This window comes from Talpa occidentalis, unplaced genomic scaffold (genome assembly GCF_014898055.3).
Source record: "Talpa occidentalis isolate TD23 unplaced genomic scaffold, MPIMG_talOcc4v2.1 talOcc4.10, whole genome shotgun sequence".
In the NCBI taxonomy this organism is placed as follows: domain Eukaryota; kingdom Metazoa; phylum Chordata; class Mammalia; order Eulipotyphla; family Talpidae; genus Talpa; species Talpa occidentalis.
Genome location: NW_023600993.1, coordinates 6,608,805 through 6,634,453, shown reverse-complemented (window position 1 = coordinate 6,634,453; position 25,649 = coordinate 6,608,805). Strand labels below are relative to the sequence as shown.

General features: G+C 49.1%; 1 protein-coding gene across 8 annotated transcripts in view; it reads right to left on the bottom strand.

Annotated features, from left to right (window-relative positions):
- Positions 1-10,584: 10,584 nt before the first annotated feature.
- PPARG (peroxisome proliferator activated receptor gamma) overlaps positions 10,585-25,649 on the bottom strand; it is a 121,267-nt gene continuing 106,202 nt past the window's right edge. For all 8 annotated transcript variants that reach the window (XM_037523045.2, XM_037523088.2, XM_037523099.2 and 5 more), the window contains one exon: positions 10,585-11,059. In XM_037523045.2, the coding sequence (XP_037378942.1) occupies positions 10,812-11,059 (248 nt within the window). In that variant the 3' untranslated portion in view covers positions 10,585-10,811. The remainder of the gene's footprint in view (positions 11,060-25,649) is intronic.

The window sequence follows — 25,649 nt, the reverse complement described above, 5'->3', positions numbered from 1 at the left end:
ACAGATGGATCCTACCTGGGCAGTGAGGAAGCTGGGGTGTGGACCCCCATCATCCTTAGCTGCGAGTTGCTCTGGGGAGCATCAAGACCCTGTAAAACAACCAGGCCAAACAATACAGGAGCCAGCAGCAGAAGTGAGGCCAGGCACGCCCAGGGCTAAGAGCCAGGGGCAGGGGTGGGATCCTGCCTGCACCTCCTGCAACACCCCCCAAATGGCTTCCCAGCTCCCAGTCGCCCCCTCTGATCCCAATGATGACCTGTCTCATTCATCCTTGTGTCTCCTGCCTTCAACACCGAGCCCGAGCCCGGCTCGGGAAGACGCTTGCTGGGGAGACGCTTGCTGAGCACGGGGTGGGGGTGGGGGTGAGTGAGCGAGGGTGAGTAAGCACTGGGGGGTGAGTGAGTGGCTATCAGGTTTAGGGGTCTGGGGAGACCAGGAGCATAGAGAGGAGGTGGGGGCCAGGCAGCAGGCACGGAGGTGGGCAGGAATTGGGAAGGGGCTTCGAGGCTGGCCTGCAGGGAGCAGGAAGAAAGGCTCATTTCACGTTTCACGGACAGGGGCTCCGGGGCGCGGGCCTTCTGCTGTGGGTGCCCATTTCCGCCCTGGGCCTGTGGGGTTGCGTGACTCCTGGAATGCTGTGCCAGGGTGTGGAGGCGAGCAAACGCCATTAGTCCTATCAGTGATCTCCCCGAGCAGATATGGAAGTTTGAGGAGGCCCAGCAGGCTCTGCCCGACTGTAAAGAGACGTGATTGAGGCGGGTCATGGGGAGGTGGCGGTGATTAAGGGGGCTGAGTCCCGCAGACTTCCTGCCCGGCAGGTAGAGGCGACCCAAGTAGAGAGAGGATGGGGTATTAGTCATAGTGTAAACCCTCGCTGAGCTCATAAAACCTGGGTACAGAGAGCTGGAGCCTCCAATAAGTGCAGGGAGAAAGCTGACTTCACCCCTGGGGTGAAACCGTTGCACCCTGGCCTTATCTCCCAGTCTCAGACCGTACTGGCCACTTTCGTCTGGGAGGACCTGGCCAGAGGCCTGACTCAGGGAGGGGGGTGGGGACAGGGTAAGAGCGACTGTCTGACCACCACAGCCTATGGAGTTTGCAAAGCACTTTCCCCTCTTGCATGTGGTCTCATTTGACGCTCCAGAGAGCCCTGCTAGTCTGTAAACCTGCTCTCCCCTCCACTTCACCCATGAGGAAATTGAGGGCCCAAGGGTCCAGGCCTGAAAACAATGGGGCTGTTAGGGCAGAAGAGCCAGAGAATCGACCAGGGGTTGAATTTCAACCACTGCAAGCTGAGATTTTGGCTCCAGTTGAGGCTCAGGAAACCTGAGCTGGGGGGAGACAAGAGAGGGGACCTGCAGGCTGGGTATGGGGGGGTGGCGGGACCCCTCAGGGAGGAGGACTCTAAGGGACTCTGGCCCAGGCCCCCATCTGCCTGGCCACTGCTTCCTCATAATCCAACTCTCTGTAAGGAGACAGGGGTGTTTTGTGGTATGGGGGAGAGAGAGTCTTAGGAAGGAGTCTGAGCAAGGCGCCCTCTTATATGTCGTGCATGAGTGTGTGCGCATGTGTATGCGCGTGTGTGTACGCGTGAGTGTGTGTGTGCATGAGTGCGTGTGTGTCCGTGAGTGCGTGTGTGGAGACTGAAACACCCATATTGGAGCCCGTTTCTGCAGGTCTCTGACCCTCAATTCCTAGGGTGATAGTGGAATGGAAGCCCCTAGGCCTCCAGTGGCCATTGTGGACGGGGCTGAGATGCCGTATGTCCTTGTCCACGGGCGAGTCCTCAGAACAGCTCTGAATTCAGTCCTGTCTCCTGAGCACGGAGGAGACGGAGGTTGTCAAACCTCCCATTGACCTCAGTGGGAAAATGCCACCTAAAGAATCGAAATGAATTGCTGGCATCTTTGTTGTCTCCTGTACTGTCACTGTCCTGTGACTGTCCCCACCCTCTGCCGTCGCTCCCACATGGCTGCTCCAGCTCACCTGCACCTCAAGGTTGCAGACACCCATTTATCTAACAGCCGACCCCACCCTGGAAATGCAGCAGGACTCAGTGTTCCTAGAGCAGAGTCACTGTCTTCCCCCAGACCCCCCTCCATAAAGAGCATGACCCTGTCCTGCCATGTCCTCCCAGAGAATCCCCCTTCAGTGCTCCGCTCTCCTGGTCCCAATAAGAGTCGCCTGGAATGTTCCCCAATCCGTCCATCTTTCCATCCCCGTCACCAGCAGCCCCCCTCAGCGGCCCGGCGTAGGCACTGGCTGGTCCCGCCTTCCCATCTTCCCATCAAGTCCTAGCTCCTCGCTGGTGGACAAGACTCACGAGAGTGCCCGTATCTGGTCCGCCTCTGCCCCGCTCAACATTGTCCATGGCTCTCCACCCCTGGGAAAAAGTCCAAGCCCCTCCGTGCATCGCCCCCTGCCCTCATCCGGTTCCACTGTACTGTGGCAGCCATTTCTCCTGCCCCAGCGGCCCTCTGTTCCAGCCACACCAAAATACACACCCTTGCCAACCTGCCACGCGCCTCTGCGCACACGATGCCCTCTGTCTGCCAGGACGACCTTCACAAGTGCTTTCAGCCCACCTCAAAAGTCACCACCTCTGTGAAGCCTTCCCTGTTGCCTTCCCTGGACAGAGGTAGAGCTCTCCTGCGCTTCCACAGCAACAGAATCCTTAGGGCTCAGCTCCTCTGGGAAATTTAAAAGAACCTATCTGACGTTGATGGCAAGTGCAGTTTTTTGTTGAAAGAACAAGGCCGTGGAACACAGGCACGTGCTCGACCTCGAATTTGTTAGAGTAAGAAGTGACAAGGAACCCACGCTTGGGGGCCAAAGGGCTGTGCGTTTCAGCACCTCCCCTTTCCTTCACAAGAACTGTATGAGCGAGGTATGAACTTGGCCAATTATAAAAGGAAACAGAAGCCAGAGAGGTTAAATGACTTGCCCACTGTCATACAACCCAGGAATGGGACAGCTGGGGCTTTGAAGTCGCCTGCCTGCCCCTGGCCCTGCCCTGGCCTCTGCCTGCCAGGTGGCGTTGGCACGGCGGCGCCCACAGCTTGCTCCTGCAGACACCAAGGCCTGGGGAGGACCAGGCTCACCTGAGCATCCCTGAGCTGAGGATGAAGAACATCTGAACACCTGCTGACACCAGGCTCAAATTGCCCCCTCGTCACGCCTCTTGGGCTGACCACTGCTGACCCTTTGGGACTCTCTCCTGAGCTCGCTGGAGCCAGATTTCCTTCATCTCAACCAGGCAGGGAGCAGGGATGGGGGCTTTGATGGTTAGCTGTGGGGTGCAGAGGTAAATTAAGTAATGTAACTTCTACATGATACATGATATTTTAAACATTCATTTAAAATTTAAAAAAACTGTTTTTTGGGGGAGAAAATGACAAAGCTTCCCCCCCGCCCCAGCTGCTTTGGGCCACAGCCCTGGTCTCCAGGCAATGTGATGGGACTGTGTGGGGTGCCTGTGTCTGGCTCCCAGCCACCGGCACCCATGCCCAAGGTGGCCTGCCCGCTTCTTGTCCTGGTCCCTGGGCCTTGACCTCCAATAGCCGGTTGAATGCAACGCAAAGAACTCAGGCCTTGCAGCCACCACCTGAATCCCAGAATGGACTGTCACTGCATGGTATTATGGGTTCAACAATATGCCCACCCCTGTAGGGGACGGAGCCTGCCCTGTGGGTTCACCTTCCACCTGGCTTCACCCTGCTCTACACCTCAGCAGGTCGGAACCCATGGATGGTCTCAGCTGACCCTTTTGCTCTGGGCTTTGGTAGATCTGGCCAATGTGAGACTGAGGTGGGAGGACAGGTAGAGCAAGGAGGGGTATTTATTCTCCCCTCCCTCATCACCCCTAGACACTGGGCCATCTGCAGGATAGCAGCAATGGAGTGCCCCCGGCCCCCAGCTCCGGGGCTCTCCCTGTGGCTTACAGTCTCCAGTGTCCTCCCCTGGGTAGGCAGGGCTGGGAGAAAGCCTTTCTGCCCTGGTGGGTCTGGGCCTCGGGGTATCTCACCAGCTGTTACTGGGTATCCCAAACTTCCCACAATACTACAAATCATCCCTGCACAAACCTCTCCCCAATGGTCCCTTCAGAGCAGCCGTTTGTGTCCTGTGGGACGCTGGCCCACTCACTACCCACCTCACTGGGCTGGGGGAGGGGTGACGGGTTACCAGGCCCTTTATAAGCAAAGCGGGCACTTGGACCTGAAGAGGAATCAGACCGACCAGCAGAGGACCCAGGGCGAGGCCCCGGAGCCTGAGGCAGCCCCGCTGGCACCTCGCCAGGAAGCAGCTCCTAAAAATGTCCTCCCTCCCCAACAGCCGGTCCCCACCCGGAGCCCTGGGAGGCCTGGCCACTGTGAAGCTTTTCTGGGGCTCCGTTCCCACCGCTGTGGCGGCGGCGGCATCGATAACAGGCCGGCTCCTCCGAGGCCTCCTGGCTTCTTCCCCGCTGGCAGGCTCCGTGGCCAGGGAGCCCCAGCACGCGGCTGCCAGCTCCTGACTCAGCGTGACGCCCGCTCTCAGCAGCTCAGCTTGGGGTGGGAACCGGCACCCGCCCGCCAGCCTCGGAGGCGGCGCCCCCTCGGACTGGAGCAGCCCCAGGCCTCGCCTGAGTGCTGGCCCAGGTCCCTCAGGCCCAGGGCACAGGAGGGGTGGCTGAGCTGGGACAGCGGGAACACAGGCCTCCGATGGCCATCCAGGGGACTCTGCCCCATGTCGAGCTCCCCCACCCCCAGGGGCTCCCAAGATCCTGGGTGTCCTAGCTGTGCAGATGGGGAAACTGAAGCTTAGAGAAGTGCCCAAGAGCCGTGTCAAACCACTGTCAGAAATCAGGCCAGCAGCAGACCGTTCCTCACGGCTGGGGCCCTACGAATTTCTTCTCTGGTTGAGGACACTGTTCATCAGTGTCCCCAGGTCAGGCCCAGCGCCTGCAAACTGTGAGGTTGGAGTGCTTGTCTTCAGAAGATTTTGTTTTGGGGCTTTCAAATGCCTCCTACATGTGACTCGAGTCTTCACAGTAACCCTACAAGTAGGAATTGGGGTCCCCACTGGACAAAGATGCTGAGGTCCAGAAACAAGAAGCAATTGCCTGAGGTTGCAGAGCCAGTTCCTGGCAGGGCCAACATTTACACTGAAGATTCTGATGCCACAAGCCTGCCCTCTGCTAGTGAGCGGATGTGTCATTGGCTCTTCCAGAGTCAGCAGAAGGTGGTAGCAAGAGCCGGACACACCCCACAAAGCCAGCCTGTGGTCTAGCCTCAGCTCTGCCTCTGCCTTTTTGGTGTGGCCGTGGGCTAGCTCCCTCACCACATCGGTCCTTCATGCCACGTTCTGTAAGATGTGCAGGGTGGGCGCCACTGTTCCCATTTTACAGGCAGGGAAGCTGAGACCCATTCCTTTGCTCATGAATGGGTTAGATGTAATTTGCTGAGGGCCTTCTAGGAGGCCAGGTGGTGTGTCCCTAGAGAGGAAAGCCACTCACCAAGGCCACACTGAGAAAGTGGTGGAGCTAAGCCTCGCACTGACAGGGCATGTGCTAGACACTCCGCGGTCTCCTGTGCTCTGAGTCATGGCGGAGGCTCATGGGTTTTTCGCTCCTGCCGAAAGACACCTGGACCTTCCTTAGGCCTTGCCAGTGGCTCTCAGTAGATCCCAGGAACCACACGCTCCTGGGAACTTTTGGCCTGGAACATATTTACAAAACCCCAGAGGGGATGGAAATATCCCAACCCATTCCCTACAGACCCAAATTAGCAATTTTCTTATTCTTTCTCGCCCCTCTGGAAATGCAAGCTATGTAATATTGGTCTAAAATTAGCAGCATCAGTCACAAGAGAAAACTCCTACAACTTTTAGAGAAAATGTTTTTTTAGCCTCATCCTGACATTTGCTCTAAATCAGAACACAACCGCTGTCCCTCAAATAATTATCTTCTCTTAAGGCATATGGATCGGGGGCAAAATACTTGGGGGAGGATGTATTTTTTTTTTTCTCATTGCCAAAGGCTGAGACCCAATCCTTTAAGCCTATTTTTGAATGCACAGAATATTCAGGTAGTGCCCAGAAGGCTTGGTCAGGAATGGCCTGTTCCATGGACTCAGGTCGCCTTCTGCAGTGAAAGGTCTTTATACAACCACCGTGGCCATAATGTCACGGCAGCCAACACACACTGATGGTCAGGACGAGCCAAGAAGCCAGTGAAACCCTTTACAGCTGTATTATGTTTAATCCTCGTGATCACCCTACAGGGTGCGTATATTGTCCCATTTTACATAAGAGGGTAATGAAAAACCTAGAGAGGTAAGAGATCAGCCCAAACCCCCCGGCTGAGAAGGCGTAGTGGAGTTAGCATTGTCGTGCAGCTCACTCTCCGCTACCAGCTGCACATTCTCTGTGCCAGATTCGGTCCTCCGCATCCTGGACAACAATCTCTTGAGCGCCACAGGAATGCCTCCCGGAACGCTGTTCTGTCCTCTCCCTTCACGCCCAGTGCAGACCTCACACTCGCTTCAAATTTCTAAGGTATTCTGAGGTGCTTTGCCTCCAGGCCCCCTCCCAGGTGTTGGTGTCAGTGTTCTAGGAACTCACATGTAATGTAACACCTTTGCTTAAATTAATTCCGGAAGACTCTCGCAACCTTGGGCGTTACTTAATGTCTCTGAGCCTCAGGGTTCTCACCTGTCATCTGAGTTGTTTGGCTGCTGCAATTTGCTAAACTCCTAAGACAAACGCAGGGCTTGGACTCTGGATGCTAGGATGTGCCAGTCTCACGGGGGTAGGAATGATTAGGAATGATCTTGCCATCAAGGTAGAGGGGCCTCATGGGTTAGGGGGCCTGAGGCCCACTCCTAGGAAAGGAGAGGAAGACGCCAGGGCAGGAGCTCGGGATCCTTCATGAAGCCCCTGGGCCAAAAGGCTGCAGCTCAAGTGAGAGGACCGAGGAGAGGCAGAACCATTAGGTGCGGGGCCAAGCTTGTGGCATGTGTGACCCCAGGGGCAGAGTGAGGCCTAGCACATGGACGTCATCCCAGGACTTAGAAGGGAGGGGGCTTCCTGATCCTTCGGGTGGTTGTTCAGGGAAGCAGCACAGAGAGGTTCTGAGCTTTAGAGCTGACTTTACAAAAAGCACATCCCTGTCCTCACCCTGGACCCTGGCTCATCGGGCTGTGTCCTGGGCAGCTCCTAATTGCGCAGCGAGACTGGCCACCACCCACGCTGCCTCTGCCATGACCCCAGCTGCCACCGCCAGCCTGACCTCTCATGCCTTCTGAGCATGCCCCTGTGCCTCCCCACGGCTCGAGGCCTTTCGCGGCTCTAGGATGCAACCACTTCTGCTGGGTAGGCTTTACCAGCCTGATTTTATGCGCAGCCTGTGACCCCACTAAGGCTGGACCTAGTCACACTCTCCAGAGGGGTTACCCAGGCTGGCAGACTGCATGGGAGGACGGACGGAAAACACTTTTCAGAGGTGGGATGAGAGGAGCTGGCCGGCTTTTGAATGCTTCACACCCTGCGATGAACGTGAACATGGCGAAGGGTGGAGATAGGCTGACCGTAGTAGTGATAACAATGTAAACAGAGACAACCAGGAGCCAGGCCCACGCACCAGGACGGGGTGAGGGAGAAGAACAACAGGGAGGTGCCTATCTAGTGAAGAGCAGGCGTCTCGGCCCCTTGTTCTCATCACCCCAAACTGTCCCCAAGACTGTGAGCAAAGGGGATGAAAGAGAAAGCAAGGGGAAGAGCCTGTTGGAGAGAAGTTCGGTTCTTCCTCTGGGAATTCAGAACTGAAACTGTCTTCCCTTAGGGCCCCTGCTGTGGCTCCCCAGTAGGTACTTCCAAGGGAGTAAGTTCCTGGGGCCAATTCCCAACCTGTCACCCTGGCCTGCACTATCAGCACGACTGGGTTAATGAAGATACCCAGCAAGGCAGGGCCTGCTCACCACAAGGGTTCTGCGGCCTCTCAGTCCAGCAGTTTCTAAGTTTACCCACCCTAGAAACATAAGCACCCCCCACTTTCTTCCCTAAGCTTTGGAGACTGCAATGGCACCAGCTAATGCTGCCATCTCTCTCGAGTTCTACTGCAGAGTCCTGGCCCTCTAACTTCTCAGCTAAGTTAAAAAAATAAACCAGGAACTCGGGTGAGTTTGACTGAAGCTGGAGACACAGGGTGTGCAGATAATGGTTCCTCCGGGCCTGTGCCCTGCGCCACAGACAGCAGCGAGGCAGGAGCAGTGCCAGACCCAGGCAAGGGAGGTGCGGGGGGAGCGCCCAGTGGGGCCCTCCAAAGCCTTTCCTTGCTTTTTGACTCTTGACCAAAGTTACTTTTCTTCCTATTTTTATGAACACAAATCCCTAAGTGTATTTGTGTCCAGAGAAAGTACTATGAATAACTGATGATCCATTTGTTGATTAACTTGTGAATCATCCTGGGGGAAAGGAGATGGGAGAAACGAGCAGGAGCTTGGGAGGCTGGATTCGATGTGTCGTAAAATATTTCGCAAATGGTTGTCCAAGCCACAGGGAGAAAGTCAGTGAGATGGGAATTTGAAAGTTGCCAGGATTTAAAAGCTATTTAACACTGAGCATCAGAGCCAAGTTGCAAGCGGGGCTCCCTGCCTATTTCCCGAGCATGTGGATGGGGTGTGGATGGGCTGCAGCGCGGGCGCCGGTGGGAAGTGAGAGCAGGCAGGGCTGGAAGACTTTCTGTTTGGGGCATCTCGTCGACAAGGGTTCTCCCAGAGGCAGAATCCTCCTCACCTTGTCTACTGCTTGCATGTGTTTTCTTCCTCAGGCTCTCTCAGGTGATAAACTCCCCACAAAGAACCCTAGTGGGGCCTCCAGTGAGTCGGGGGTGGGTCAGAGTCTTCTGATGTTTGGCATCAAGGGAAGAAGAGTTGCCACACGAGGACTCAACTGCACGTGCCTTCCCCATGTTCTGCTGTCACTTAGATGGGAGGTTTAGAGACCCAAATGGTATGTGGGGTCAGCGTTTCTGAAGGCTTGAGCTCAGAAGGCGTCTCTCCTAAAGGGCCAGGGTTGGGGTCAGCACATACTTTCATAATCTGACTCTTCAGAGATGTGATTATTTGGGGGTAGAGGAGAAGCCTTTCTTGATACGTTGGCTTGAAAGTTAGGTGCTCTTAAGTCTCAACACCATAAGGAAAGCTGTGCAAAGGGAGTGGCAGGGACACAAGTCAGGTCAGTGGAAATGACCATCCTGGAGCAGACAGACCTCAGGACAATCTGCTTAGAAGCATCCTTCAGAGTCACAGTGTGAGGACATCGTGGGCCAGCCATGCACGTGAACTTGGTGGCTTCAGCTAATCTATTAACTGTGCCGAGAAGGCTCCTGCCTTTGGGGAGTGTACTCCCCACTTGCTGGGGCGGCTGTGTTATCTGAACCCTCTGCTCATTAGCCTCTGAGATCAGGAAAGTAAGAGAGCTCTGGGCAAGGCGGGCCCAGGGGATGACCAGCCTCCAATGGCAGAACTGCCCCATGGCAGAACTGCCCCACATGTGAGAACAGAAAGCACCTCTCCTCCTCCTCCCCACTTTGTTTGCCCTCTCCTTTTGCTATTGTTGCTGCTGCTGCTATTCTGCTTTCCTGAAATGCCTCCAACTCCAAATCTAGCACATCCACTGAGGCCACCTTCAATGGCTTGAGTCACTCTTGACTGCTGCTACTCTCCATTCATCTTGCGTCCTCTGCACCCCCACAGAACTTAGCACCTGAACCATCCCTTTGGTACATGATTATCCTGGGTCTTATAATCTATTTTAAGAAAAATTAATCTTTTCTCCTCAATTCAGTGGCAAGCTCCTCTTGACAGGTGCAGAATCTTAAAGACACTTCTGTGTTACGCAGACGCCTAGCAGAACACCTGCCAGCAGTGAGCTGGGGCCCCATCGAGTCCCGAGTTAAGACACACAAGCTCTGAGAAGTTTTGATCATGCAGTTCCCCGGCCCTCCTTCCTAGTTATGCTCACTCAAGAGGATGGAGGGCTCAGGAAGATCATAAACGGAGTACAAAATTAATTTACCCAGAGTGAAAATTAATCAACAGTTCCAGTCACATTTTTAAAATGTGTAAAAAAGAGGGCCTCCCTGGTGGCGCAGTGGTTGAGCGCTGGGTTGCGAAGCTGCCTGCAGCATCTGCAGCGCTGGTTTGATCCCCGGCTGCTCCCCGGCCACTGGAGGAGGGTCCCTCATGGCGCGCAGACCTCTCCTGCATGGCGCGCAGACCTCTCCTGCTGCCCGCTGCTCCCCTCAGCAGTGTACTTCGGTCCCTCTGCCTGCTCTGCTCCCCACTCTGGCTCTGGCAAATTCTCTCACCCTCCCGCGCTTCTGACTGTACCCAGTGCTTGTATGCATGTATGTATAAATCAATCAATCAATCAATCAATCAATCAATCAATCTTTAAAAAAAAAGAAGTTTAAAAAAATAAAATAAAATGTGTAAAAAAGAAAGGAGAAAGTAAAGGAAATCAAAGGAGGGAAGGAAAGAACAAGAAGGGGGAACGGGGCAGCGTGGGGCCACATTAAACTCTGTCTTCACATAGAACCAGTCATTTCATAATGTGGTAATTTTTAATATTAAAAGTAAATTGTAAATGTATCTTTATAAACAATATGCATAAAATAGATCTATTATTCTAAAACTTTTTCTTTTTAAAATGCATTTTTCACAGTAGGTTTTTTTTTTGTTTTTTTGTTTTTTTTAGGTGTCAGATTTTCCCTCAACATGATAGTGCAATCGGAAGAAGGCAAACGTGGTCAGTGAATCGGGACTTCTCTGCTAATACAAGTCCTTGTAGATTTCCTGTAGGAGAGGGTGCAGACTCATGTCTGTCTCTGTTTTCTTTATGACCTGCAATAGCTGCACATGTTCTGTGACGATCTGTCTGAGGTCTGTCATTTTCTGGAGTAGCTTGGCAAATAGCTGAGAGGACTCGGGGTGGTTCAGCTTGAGCTGGAGCTCCAGCGCTTGCAGCAAGTTGTCCTGGATGTCCTCAATGGGCTTCACATTCAGCAAACCTGGGCGGTCTGGGGGAGCAGAAATGGAAAACACAACAGGAGGTTCAGTTACAAAATTCTCAGAGTCCACCTCTGGGGCATATTCAGCCAAATTCCTCACCGTCTTTTTGTTGTTTTGCTTTGGTTCTAAGATAGGGTAAAGGGAGAGCAAGCAAGCACTGCCAACAGGAGGCTGAAATGGGAACCAAGACCATCAGTGCTCTTCCCAGGGGTGTGCTCCCTAGGCCAGCACTAAATCTGTGTGGTTAGTGGGCGGAATGTGGCAGCAAGGCAATCCTCTCCCCAGACTGAGCATTCTTCTCCTCACTCAGAAAACTTTTCAACTTCTGCTCCTTCCTGTTGTCTTTGTTTATCACCTCAAGTCACTTTCTTACTCCAGATTTTTTTTTTAAAGATTTATTTATTTATGCACACAAGAGCTGGCGTACAGGCCAGAGGTGGTGGGGCAAGAGGATTCACCAGAGACAGAGTGGGGAGCAGAACAGGCAGACTGACGAAATACACTGCTGAGGGGAGCAGTGGGCGAGTCAGGAGAGGTCTGCTGCGACATGTGGGTTGCTCCCTGGCTGGCGGGAGATCGAACTCATGCTGCAGAGGCTGTGGATTGCTTCATAGTGCTGTGCTTAACCCCTTGCGCCACCAGGGAGGCCCCCTTACTCCAGCTTTAAATGAGCTTTTAAAACAAGTTTTTCTTCTGTTTTTGGTCTTACTATATCATATGCATTTTCAATGACCCAAAACATAGTTTTTAAATATTGTTACTGTCTGGAAGGCTAGCTTTTAACAGAAGTTTCTTTTTAGTGGTGAGGCTGCAGGTAATTTTCACTTTCTTCCTTCTATGTGTTCAACTTTTTAAATGGTGAGCTTAAACTACTTTTAAACTTTTTAGTGTAGGTCTCTCTTGATGTACATTTTACTAGATTTATCCTTAATTACTTTATAGTGTGTATTACTACTTTGGTTTTAATTCTTTATAGCATTCTGTATTTCTTTCTTGTTACATTTTCTGATAGATCCCTGCTGATGTCTAGAAAAAATGATTGATTTTAATATAGTGAATTGATTCCAATTTCCTGAACTCTTATCAATTCAAGTAGTTTTTATCGTAGACTTAAAAAAAAATTTTTTTTTTGGGTAGAAAATGCTATGTGCAAATAATGTAGTTTATTTTTCTTTTACAGTTTACACTTCTCATTTCTTTTTCTTGCCATAGTGCAAAGGCTAATGTTTTTACTATGGTATTAAACAAGAGTAGTGGTAGGAGACATTTTCATTTTTTTCATAACCTTGAAAGATTAGATGCTTCCAATGATTTATCCCAAGTATGATGTTACTGTAAATTATGGTAGGTATGTTTTTGCTCCTGATTGTCCAAAAGTTTTAAAGTTTATAGTTTTTAATTTTAGTCAGGAATGTTGTTGCATTTTGTCAAATACCTTAACAGTTTTTTTACCAAAAGAGACGATCAGATGATTTTATATTAAACTTATCTAGAGAAACAGAGTTCCTTATATCCTTGTGCTCCTTTGCTAACATTTTATTTAGGGTTTTTAAATATGTGAGCTTGGTCCAGAGTCCTCCATTTTTTGTTCCATCCTTTGCCTGTTTGGGTGACAAATGTTAAGTGGCCTTACAGATGGAGTTGAGAAGTTTTCCTTCTATTTCTGTGGAGTAAAGATCTGTTCCTTGATCATTTCTTAGAATTCATGGGAAGAAGCACATGATCCTGGTGATGAGCCTTTGGCTACCACTAACTTTTGTTTTATAGCTTTTAAGCTATTCAGGCTTCCTACTACACGTCCAAGAAAACTGTTGTAATTTAAATGGGAATAAAGTTGTACATAACAGTCTCCTAGAATCTGAAGTTTCTTATTACTTATACCCCATTAATTGAATGCTTTTTATTTGTGTATTCTCTCATTTAAAACTCTGATTTGTCAAAGGCTTATCTATTTCTTTTTCCATTATGAAAACAGCTTTACATTGTATTTTGTTTTCAAGTAATTAATTCTTTTAACTTTGTTTAGGTTTTTAATTCCCCTTGAATTGAATGCATAATCCACAAAGTTTTATTTAACGTTTCTTGTTTTCTAATTGATGCATTTAAAACTGTAAAGTTTCCTCTGAGTCATTTGGCCTCACAACATGGGGCTTGGAAAATAGTACTCTCATGGGTCCTTCCTAGAAGTCCGTTTTATTATTTTGATTTCATTTTAAATCTAAGAGTTATATAGAAGCAGGCTTTCAGATATACAAGTGAAAACTTTGGGTGTTAGCTTTTGTTTTCTAACTTCTAAGTTTTATTTTGTAATTTCTAAGCATGTAGCAGTATGGCTAGAATATACGGTTTTCTCACTAAGACTCACAAGAGGGGCGTAGGGTATACATATGACATTCAGGACTCTCATATGATATCCTGTATTTATTCAAAATCTTAGCTCTTGAAGACTATTCACCCTCTTCCTAGTTTTAGCTCTGTCCCTCTCCCTGTAAACTAAAGCACCATAAAAGCTTTTACTTCATCCTCTAGCATCAGTTTCTACAATAATCCCTTATCTCCAGTCACATTAAGCTGTTTCCATCCCAAGTCTCCCAAACCTCCTATCACAATCCCATGTGGGGGGTAGGCAGACCCCATGCCTTTTCCTGAAACATTCTGACCTGACCTTCCCCATCTATGACTTCAACCTGTCCTTCCAAATAAAGTCTGTGTCAAATGGCCACGGACCCTTTCCTGACACTGTTCCTTCCTCTCCCCTGTTCTTCCCATCCCCTTCCTATGGGTGCCACAATACCTTAAAAACACCTCAATCACTGCAGTACTAGGAGATTGCATTTGCTGAGTGGTGACTGCTCTCCAAAGACTGAGCTCAGGGCCTTATTCACCACATAGCTACTTAGTCTTCACTGACCCCATGGGGTCAGTGCTTTACAGAGGAAAAACGAAAGCTTAGAAAAAGGGAGTCGATGCTTGCACAAGATGTGCCTTTTGCTAGTGGAGGGCAGGACGGAAACGTGAATCTATCTGTGGGATTCCACACACCACGTCACTGTACAGCCTGGTCTCTAAGTACTGCCATTCCTGTCTCCCCCAGGCCATCCACCTATCCCAGGCAGTGACTGCATTGTGATCAATTGTGAACCTGCAGTGCAAACACTGGAAAGGCTAATGGGCCAAACTAATGAGCTAGAAGATCGCTCCACCTACAAATCCGGGATTGAAAAGTTCAATTCTCCTGGTTGGTGAACAAGCCCACAGGCAGAATCGCCGCACAGGGAAGAAGTCTGCCGTGAACACTGTCTCCTGAGCCAGCAACCTTCACCCACCGGGCGAGGCACAGCAGTGTCAGCAACTCCTCGCTGGGTTTCAGAGCTCTGAACATTCGCTCACATTTCTTTCTTTTACGAAAGGAGACTTACCTTTGGTTTGGGTTTGCTTCCCTCTAACTTCCCTAACATATGTCATTGGCTGGACTAGATCTACTTTTTTTTTTTTTTAAATTTCATATCTGACTTGAGAGCCAACAGCAAAAATCTCAGATGCTAGGAATGAAAAAGTGACTGAGTCCTGGCTTGGAGAACCACGCCCCTGGAGGAGGGGTGCCCTTCTCCCAGTTGCTACACAACAATGAAGACCCTGACAACGCGTCAGGGGAACCCAGGCCCTGGGTTGACGCCTATGGCTTTCCCTTCCCCTTAACAGGCATCCCAGAGGCCCAGGCATGTCCCTCAAATGCCAGCTTCCCCTCAAGGAGAGGGGTCTGCTTGGCTCCTCCCTGGGCCAGGACAATACCCCCTCATGTAGGATCCTCTAGCCCCTAAGGCGCTCGCTCCCACCTGCCTTTTCTCCTTCCTCCTTCCTCTTGAGCAGCATCAGCAGGGTCAAAACTTCTGCAGAAGACTTTCCATTAATCTAGTGGGTTCCATTCATCATGACAGTTCAGACAACCAAACCCTAAAATGCAACTGCTCAAGTTGGCTGGGAAGACTTGGCCTTGGTGCAGGATGATGGAATGGGCCCCTCCAGGAGTGGAGAAGGATCTGGTTTGGATTTTCAAACCCCCCTTTGGCAAGTTATTTTTTTATGATGTGACGGATGAAGTCTGGCTGAGGGACTGACATTTTGTGGCCACTGATTTATAATTTTTCCAGTGACAAGTTCGATCATTTACAGTTCTGTCCCGCTGCCCCTCCTGCTGACAGCCTCAGTCAAAGCGAATGGACTGCAGCAGAATAGCAAAAAGCAAGATATTTTACTTCCGGGTCTTTCACTCACCAGTGCTGTGACCCTGAGCAAACTGCTAAACCTCACCACGGGGACTCAATGTTCTCCTCTGCAAGTGAAAGGGATTAGAATAGATAGATGATCTCTAAGAGCCTAACTCAGAAGTTCTAAGCTTTATTGTCATTTATGATTCTCTTTCCATAATTCACATAATGCAACTAGAGGGATAAACTTAATATCTAGTTAGAAAGTAGGCTAAAAGGCTCATACATTACACTTACAACACTTGGTTTATAAAACTTCCTCTGGTTTCAAGCAAATCCTAGGGTCTAGGGCAAAAGGGATTTGTCAGGGTTGATTCCCACCTGCCGCACTCCACCCAACCACAGGCTTTCTCTGCTCTCTTCTCTATACTTCTCTCGCCATTTTCCTCTCCACTCCCACCCAAACACTTCTGAGTTAAGCCAGGGACCACAGACATCTGTCCAGACACCTGGCCGGCCGTGCTGGGCCCCTCTCCTTCCTGCTCCACTCCCCGCCAGGCTGGTTCCGATAAGACACTGTTCCTAGAGGTCCTTCTGAGAGTCTCTTCCTGCACTTTGCTGAGGGTTAGAGTTGAGGAATAGGATCAGGGCTGGGACCCTCCCACACACGCAGGAAGGCCCTTTTGGGAAAGTGTGTGTTGACTCACATACACCAGGACACAGCTCTCGAGGAAGCTGGAGTTAATTACTGGTTCCTTACTCCCCAGGCTGCAGAGAATTGGGAAAGAGGTCTTCCCGGTCTCCAGCCACACAGCGCTGGAAGTGATTAGAGAGCCCTGCTGGTGCTGGGCAGGTCTGCAAAGCCTCCCTGAGACCCAGATCTGGTCCCGCTAAGTAGAGAGCTGATGGGAAAGAGATTCAAGTTCTGCAGGCTCTCTGGGAGTGTGCCCACCTGGGCATCTTCTATATACCACCCTCCTCCCCGCTAGTTTCTCAAGAGGCGGTTTGATTGGGGAGCCATATGGTCATAGTTCCTGAAGGAGAGACAGAAAAACCAAAGTGGGTCGTTTGGCCTCTATTCTCAGAGCTGCTGTCTGTCCTAGGACTGGCTTTTACAGTCTTTCCCTCTTGACTTTCTGGGAGAGACTAAGCTGGAATTGGTGGTGCCCAGGGCATTTGGGGAGAAGGAGGCTAAAGTGACAGACCTTCTCAGGTTTGGTGGAACAGATGGGGGCTCCTTAAAGAACCCACACTTAGCAGCGTCCCTTCTTTTCACATTGCCTTTCTCGTTTCCTTTATTCCATGGCACCCCACCTTCCTGTCAGTGACAAACGGATTTGGAGCAATGGATTTGGAACCTGCAGACTTGACCTGAGTCCTTAGTTTCCATGTGACTTTGGACAAGTCATGTCATCTTTCTGGGCTTTGGCTTCATTTCTCTTCGAAGGCCACAGGGAGACTGAGATGGGTGAAGGGGATTCATGAGATAGCTCTGTTCTCAGTGTTGGCTCAAATAAAGGCCATTCCCACAGGGACAAGGTCAGGAGCACAAGCAGCGCTGGGGCGGCAAACACGCGGTTGGGGAGTGGTAGGGGCTGTTCTTGGTAAGTCTATACATCCAGGCGCGCAGGGATCTGGGATTTCAGCATGTTCTTCCTGGGAATGGACTGCACGTAAGCAAATGAGTTTAAGAACAATAATGAAACAAAAAGGCCATGGCGCCTAAAGTTACTTCTTTGAAGGGGTGGCAAGAGGGATCTGTGTTGTTTTTCTGACATAACCATCTTGGCGCTCATTGGGCAGAACTGGGGATTCAGCCTGCTTTTAGGAAAAGTAATAGAAGAAAGCTTTGCACATGTTCTTTTCATATTTAAATTTAATTTATGGGGGAGGGGTGTCCTTAGGACTTTTCAGAGCTCCCACTCAAGAGCAAGGCGACTGGTTCAGTGAGAAGCAGTTGGAACCCCCAACCTTAAAACATACTGTCTGGGTAACCTTGGGCAAGTTTCTTAACCGCCTGTGCCTCAGTTTCCTCAATGAGAAAATGGCGACATCACAGTAACCCAGCTCACAGTGAGACTCAGAGCCTGCAGAAACGTCTGATGCGGCAAGTGAGCTGTCACTCTTCATGTCTCATTCCTTCCACTGGCCTTGCTCCGCATCTCTCTCTGCTTTCCCTGGGCCCTTTCTTAGCTCTCCTATTACTTCTCCCTAAGGGTTCCCCTCTTTTCAGTCTTCTGTCCTACCCCCTACCACTCCCACGTTTTTCCCTACCACTACTAGGACCGTGCTTGCTGGTGGACAGGACCAGCCAACACTCATCAGAGGCCTGAGTGACGATGACTGCGAAACGCGCAGCTGAAGGCAGCATCAGGGAAGGCAACACCATGACCGGGGAGCCTCTGTGTGCTTAGCAAACAGATAAAGGTCATCTGTTGGCTGTGCACTTGGCCCTGAGCTTGCATGATGCTGGTGGAGTTCCTCGCTCTGAAGTGGGCTAACATTCTAACAGCTTCCTGCTTAAAGCGGAAAGTGAAGAGGAAGGAAAGACAGAGAGGTGAAGGAGGCACCAACCTGACACTCAAGCTCCTAATGCATCTGGGGCTACCTACCTGGGGCCTGGCTTCCTCAAACTTTAGAAATGCCAACAGCGAACCAAAGGCAGTAGGCAACAGCAGAAAGTGGCCAAGGATCCATTCTCTGAAGCTCCTCTCCACAAACCCACAATGTCTTCCCTTGTCTTTGTGCAACATCTTTAAGAAGTTCTGAGAACAACTTGCCCCCTCCCCACCGAGGTGCACTCTCCAGTTTCTGCGTATGCCCCAAACTTCATCAGAACGCTGGCAGCAGGACGTCTCCAGGCCCCCACTCAAGGGCAGTGGGGCTGAAAGTTCTTCCCTCAACTTTTCAGGCCCCTCCCCCTCCTCCAGTATTTCTTTCCCATGGGGTTTTGCTCTCAATCCACAACTAATCCCCTGACAGTGATAGCTGATAAAGGGATTAGTCGCTCTCCCCCGGGTGGTATTTACATTGTAATAAGTTCTTGAAGAATGATGATTGGTGGGATTTTGAGCAATGTGACTGGCAGGACTGTGAGGAGAGGAGCGACTAGGGGGAAAGAGGGAATAGCCCTGATTGTGTGCAGAGCACGTCCCAGGCGCTGGGCCAGAGGTTTCACTTGACGTTATTTCACTTACTCGGGCACTGATAAGGAATCCCAGGCCCAGGGCGGTAGATAATGGTCTGAAATCCCATATCTAGTCAGTGTGGAGTGGGGGTCTGGAAGCTGGGGCTCTCTGGGGTTCCGCAACTCTCCACTGCCCTAAGCTGCCTCTCTTGGTCCAGCGATGGCTCAGTGACCCGCGCTGGTCTCTCTGCTGAGCGACCAGAGCCATCCAGGCCTCACTCTCCTTCACCTGCCGATGATCTGTCTGAAGTCTCGGTGAATTGTGCCAGTCTGGACGGGTGCCTAGGGTCACCCAGAGTTTAAACACACATTGTGAGAAACCAAAATGATAAAGCGCTCCGAAAAGCAGCCCACTGACTGACTGACTCTCTTCCAAGACTGCCGGTGTGGTGACAGGAATGACTCAGCAGTTTGGCTTTCCATCCCCGTGTCAGCCTCTGGGGTCAAACACAATCGCTCACTGGCTCACTCAGACCCCAGCCGACCAGGCCCGGGGGGAGGAGGGGATTTTATTTCTGAAGCCGGCACAGATAAAGATGCTTCTCGATTATGCAAAGGGCAAAAGCCTGCATGTGCATTCTCAGATGATTCTAGTAGGTTTCGCCTTCTCCCTATCCCTCCCACTGCCAGCCCGGCGGTCTGGTTTTTAGAATTTGGGCGCCAGTTGAGAGCTCATAAATACACCACACCTTTATCTAAACGCAGTCCAAGAGGTTATGAAAAGAGCAAACAAACGGGACATTTTTAGATAAGGCAAATTGAGTCATTCTTCAAAGCCATCTGCCCGCCCACCCACCCACCGGCGGCGGGGCAGCACGGCGCGGGCAGCTCAGCGGGCGAGCAGAGGGGCAGAGCATCACACAGGGTGGAGACACAGCAAGGCGCCCCCGGAAGGGTCTTCAACTGATAGATGAATATTATTGCTCTGACACAATCACGGTCTGGATGAGGGACATGAGCGTGTAATCACACTCTCTGCGCTGCTCGCTGCTTGGGGCTTTGTCATGAAAGGAATCCAATGTCCTGGCCCAGCCTCATCCTCATGAGAAGAATCAGAAAAAACAGCTTTTACCACTGAGTCACCAGCCTGAGTGAATTGCCCAAAGGCACCGCTGGGGTGAGTGCTCATGAGCACAGGACAGCAGCAGACTGCCGCCCATGTGCTCCTAGTGCTGTGACTATAAGGACGATGCTAATGGTCAAAGAGGATGTGGGGACCCCTGGGCTGGAAGCCCAGGAAGGGGAGGGTGGTGAGGCTGGTGGTGGGGGGAGGGTCTCCCTCAAGAAGAGCCTGGCCCCCTGAGGCACCAGCCTGCATGCTGGCTTTTGTTCCAGAGGCTGCAGAACCATCCTCTGACTGGTAGATACAGCTCTGAGGTGACACGGAAAGGCCACCCATGACCTGGGATGCCCACAAAGCTGTGAAGGGCACTGGGGCCAGGGCATGCAGGGAGGGGGCACCACAGCCCAGACCCCATCCTCTAGTGTCCTGTGGGCTGGGACAATGGGACCCGCAACTATAGCAAGTGTGTGGTTCTTGATCTTTGCTTCTGAAGGGGCAGGAAGAAACAAAGTTACTGGACTGTGTTTTAACAATTTTAACTTTCTCTCGTAAATTCTTTTGCAGCCAGTTATCTCTGCTAGAACCTGGTCTGAGATGGTATCTGACTAAGCACAGATGTATCCACATGGTCCTTTAGAGCTTATCACTAGTTTTTCTGGGGTGCTCCATGCACAGCAAGAGGCCACGCTACCTGAACTCATCTGAGAATATAGCCCTCGTCTTCAGGGTCAACAAGGGGCCCCTGTCCTCCCAGAGCCATTTTGAGCCCCAGGATGCAACTGTGTGAGACAGGCAGGTGTCTCTCACGAGAAGGGCTTTGGATATTAGTAACTTCTTGGGGACAACGTGTAATTCTTGGAGGCAATATGAAAACAGGTCATTTTTGATAACTGCCAAAGAACTCCAAGACCAAAGTAATTAGAACACTTCCACACCTCAACACAGAAGGGCGCAGGTGCTTATGGATACCAGTTGTGGCTCTGAGCCTTGGTCTCACTGTTAGCAGCGCTGAGACCTGGAGCAAGTTGCTTCATTTCTCTAAAAACAAATTTTATCCATTTGCAAAATGCGAGCAATAGTAGACTTTGCAGAGCTGCAGAGAAGATTCAACAACCATTATGAACGTAGCTAGAGGGCTCAGCACATACCCGTGGCACATGGGCAAGTATTCAGTAAGTGGCTATTATTAGTAATTCAGATGATTTTCTTCATTCATTCAATGTTTGCTCTGGGCTAGGTGCTGTGCTTTGTCTCTATTCTAATTTCAACAAGTTAAGAAGCCTCTAACTAGTCAAGATCAAGGGGAGAAACAGGTCCAGGTGAGGGCCTGGACAGGGGGACAGGAGCTACCCAGTTGTCCTGGAATTGCTACTCTTGCTTGATCTACAAATGCAGAGCTGAGACCAGCTCTCCATGTGCCCTGTTCTCCCTGTCTGCTCCACAGGAGAAATGCAACAAACCGTCACTACCAGAGCAGCCCTACAAAACTGCTTCCCAGAGAAAGAACCCGGCTGGACTGCTGGCACAGGGAGTTTCTGTAGAGCTGGCTGGCATAACCTGGCCAGACACAAAGGGGAAACGAGGAGGCAGAGTGACTTGCCTGCGGTGGCCTTGGACCAATGTTTGTAGCTTTGCTGTCATTAAGATGGTGATGGCAATCTGCCTAGAGAAATGGGTTGTAAAATCCTGTGAATTTCCTCCGTTCTATCTTGGAAGTTTGGGAAGAACAGTACTGGATTCCAAACTGTTTTGAATTAACAAAAAGAGCTTTTGCCCGCTGCAGACTTCCAGCTGGAGCCCTCCGAAGCTTTTCTTCACCAAACAGCACACACTTAGGGGGCAAAGCGTCCAACAGAGTGTCCTGGGGCTTGTCAGCTTTACCGAGCTTTACGCTTGGCTTTGGTTGCCAGGTAGGTTTGGGGAGTTTACTGGTGGGGGGTGGGGGCTGGCAGGAGGCTGAGGCGCCAGTTGCAAACATGCCCCTGCTGGAGGCAGTTTTATTACTCTTGACACCACCCTTCCAGCCAGGGCACATACATGGGAGCACGGAAAACTGTGACCGACCATGATGGTGGAGGAAGTGCCTCTCCTGGCTGCAGGGCCCAGGTCTTGGGAGCACAGTGGAGTGAGCACAGGTCACAGCCACAACACAGGAATGATGGAACTGGCCCTGCCCTGCTAGCAGATGGCAGAGGCAGGGGGTGTGGCAGACAGGGTGCTGGAGGTGACAGTCAGGACACCTGATTTCAGTCCTGGTTCCATTGATCACTAGTTGTTGTGTCTTAGATAAAGAGCTTAAGTCAATAACCCTCACTGTTCTTTCCATGAAATGAGAATATAAACACAGACTGTCAGGCCCTACTGAGAGAACACGATCTTAAAAAGGCCCCTCAGCAGTGTATTTCGTCAGTCTGCCTGTTCTGTTCCCCACTCTGTCTCTGGTGAATCCTCTCACCCTCCCGCACATCTGGCCTTTAAAAAGGGACAAAGTACTGTCCTTTGTCAGGTTCCGGAGTGTTGTTATTCTTTCCAGTCTCATTCTTCTTGCCTCAAGCTCAGAGAAGAAAGAAAAGGAAGAGAAAAACTTAAGAACTAGGTCATCTTCCTTAGCAAGCTTGGTCTGAGAGCTAAGTAGCAGACTTGAAGCGCCTGGCCAATCTAAGTACCTAATCTAAAGGCATCAGCAGTTTCTACCATTGAAGGTGATAGCAACTTCTGTTTCCTCAGCACGCACTTAGTTGGGCCAAAACAGGTACCATGATCCCCAAAATTCTCTTTGGGCCTTCTGGGACCCCCTGTCTATTTCCTTTCTCCCCCACGCTTACTGGGGCCCACCGCCCCATCTTCCCTTAGTCTACAGTCATACCAGCACCAGGCTCTCTGTGAGTCCAACACTCGCTCAGTACAAGGACAGTGGGACCCTGCCCAAAGTGCTTCTTTCTGAAATCCTCAAGCTCCCTGGACATGTCAGAATAAACTGCAGAGGAGAAAATAATCACTTATTAAGATAGGATTAGGATTTTTTTTTTAAAACCAGATCAAGGTCTCTTGCCTACCTCAAAGTTTTCCCTTTCTGGAAAACTCAGGATAGGAAAGTAAAAAATACGAATTGAGAAAGTATCTATCTTACTCTAATAAACTATAGTCTGGAATATTGATCTCACCATCTACCAATGATTGAGATTCTGTTCTTATTGGAATCCAGTCTTTGGACTGCAAGTGACTTAGCAGTTCATCCTCCGGCCTATACACAATCAACTTCTATGAGTAAAGAAGAGAATCAAATTCCTGTGGACTGAACAAACATGGCGTCCAGTCTATTCCTCCTTAGCTATTGCTGTAGGGGAGGCTGCAGCTACAAAAGCAAACTTTGATCAGGGAAGGACCTGCCTTTAATGATATAGGAACTAGTAGTGGCAAATCCTTTTTTTTTGAGGACATCTAAAATTATTCACAGGGTTTTTCTTCTCATTATAATCATACACGTGATCTTAGCCAAAAGGCAGAGAAGCGATCATTATAATGATAGAGAAAAGATTTTAATCATTTGTGACTCATTGCCATCTTCATCACATTTCTTTCATTATTCTGAATACCAAGCAACATCTGCATTTTGGCTACGGTGAAGATAGTCTGTCTAAGGCTGAAAGAAACTCATTCATTCAACTTCTACATTAAATGGAACCATTTTTAATTTTCATAGTTGAAAATCAAAGCCTACAATATCTATTAAATTAAACCAAACTACCACAAAACTATTTCTTGACCAATTAATGAAGACTTTAAGGACCTAATAAACAGTGATTTCTAAATAATCTGGTTTATGAATTATGGGCTGAAATAGCATTTTTCTAGATGAAGCCACACTACTGTCTCATGTGCTCAGAAAGTAACATTGTTCTAAGGTTCAAAAAATCCACAACTATTAGATTGTTTCTAGGCCTTTCCAAGTTAGAAACTAAGCATTTTTGGATGGCTTATTTAAAATGTTTCCTTCCATATCTGTGAGTACAAACTGATGCAAACTTTGTGGAAAACAACCAGGCAATGATATAACAAAAGACTTAAAAGCATTCATAGCCATATACCCAGCAACTCTACTTCTGGTAATTTAGAATGAAAAAATAATCTGACACCTGAACAGAAATTTCAATTGAATGGAACTTACAAATGTTTACTACAGCAAAGTTTAGAACACATTTAAAATAATTTTCTATTTTTTTCCTCCATTGGTTTTTATAATAAGTTATGAGTAACCTAAACACCAAAAAGGAAATAATTTAGTATATAAAGGTCCTTTCATAAAGTGGGATACTATATAGTCATTAAAATGTTGTTTAAAATACATGTAAGCATACCTACATATACACTAGCATATGCACTGAAATACTTTGGTAAGAGAAACAGGGCTTTGCTAACCCTACTTTATTTTGAGGACAGAGACCTTTACTTTTCACTTGTATCTTCCTCAACTCTTTGAATTGTAAAATGACAATGTATACCTTTTATTTAAAGAAAAATAGCTGAAAATATTAACAAAGAGTATGCAATGACATGGGAAAATGATTATATAAGAAAAAGGATATAAACATGGCATACATAGAATGCTGAGGCAAAGTCTTGGAACAATATTAAATGTTAATCATTATATTTCTATTTTTTATTAAAAAATAAAATGTGCCTTAAAACATTAGCTAGTTAAACAATACCAACTTGTTTTCTAATGAAGTTTCTCAAAATTTAATCTTCTACTCCCAATGAATCTCAAATAAATGGAAATCTCATTCTTGTTTGTTTAATGAATCACAGATTGTCTAGGATCAAGGGTTACTTTGTTTAAGAAGTAGATCTGGTCAAACATGTTGGATAATATATTTTTGTTGTATTAAACATACACCAAAAAAGTTATTTTTAGATGAGTTACAATTTGACCCTGGACTTGAGTGTCCAGAGTCAACCTAGGTGATGTCATTTATCCATATGTATCCTGGGCACAGAAAGGGCAGCGTCCCTGGGCTCCTTGGTTAGTTAGCCTTTATCCCCAGCTGCCTGAGTGCACAATCCTGGCTCCATCCTTTGCTCCCTGTGTAAGTCATTGAACTTCTGGTGATCAGTTACCTTTGCAAAATGGTGTTTGGCCTCACCAGGGTGCGGTAATTCAATGAACGTGTATAAAATGCTCAGAATACTGCCTAACACACAGTAAGTACTGAATAAGTGTTACTATTATTACTAACTAGTAATTATGTAGTATCAGTAACAGTAATTGATATTGACACTAACCAATCAGTAATCAATATTACTAATTAGCACTAACAATTATGAATTGTTAGTGATTATGAATACCGTAACTCAGTTTCAGAAGCACGCTGCACTGCCTATAATCGGACGACACAGGACCCACACAGTGGACAGGTTTCTGCTTATTGTCCTGCACTGCTGCACACAGCTCACCTGCGAGTACTAATGTCCTCCACTCCTCTGTTTTCATGAACAGAAGTCACATAAAAAGCTTATCCACAGTCCATTTTAGTAATGAAAACTCATCCCTTAAAAACAATCTTCATAGAAAGACGATAGTCAAACTTTCTCCTCAACCTGGAAACACGGGTGAGGTTGATGAAAGCAGCATTTAGTATAAAACCTGGCTTTGGGGCTTGGTTAGTTAGATCATGTACTTGCAAAGCCAAAAATACAATGAACTGCTAAATAACTGCTCATTTCTCTGCTGTGTGTTGCTTGGTTCAGATTGTGCAATCTTAACCACAATCAACCACCTCACAAAGGAACTTCAAGGGAAGCCACCAGGGGAATCTACAGCAGGCAGCAGGTAAGCAATTCCTTGATTCCTGATACCAGAGAAGCCACTCAAAGTAATATTTACTGACAGTGGGGGTGGAGCATAATTTGACCAAAAACAGAAGTGCTTTCTCTATGCCAAGTGACCACTCTCTTAAGTGAAGTGAAACACGCTGTTAGTTAAGCAAAATGAAGCCTGGATTGGCCTTTGGGAAAAGAAAGGAAAATGAAGCAAAAGGAGAAGAGGGCATTTGTCCTGCACGCTTGGACTGGACACGACGCAGTTGGGCGCTGTCCTTCCGACCTTCACGTGGCTCACCCATGCTAGTCTTCCTGGGGTT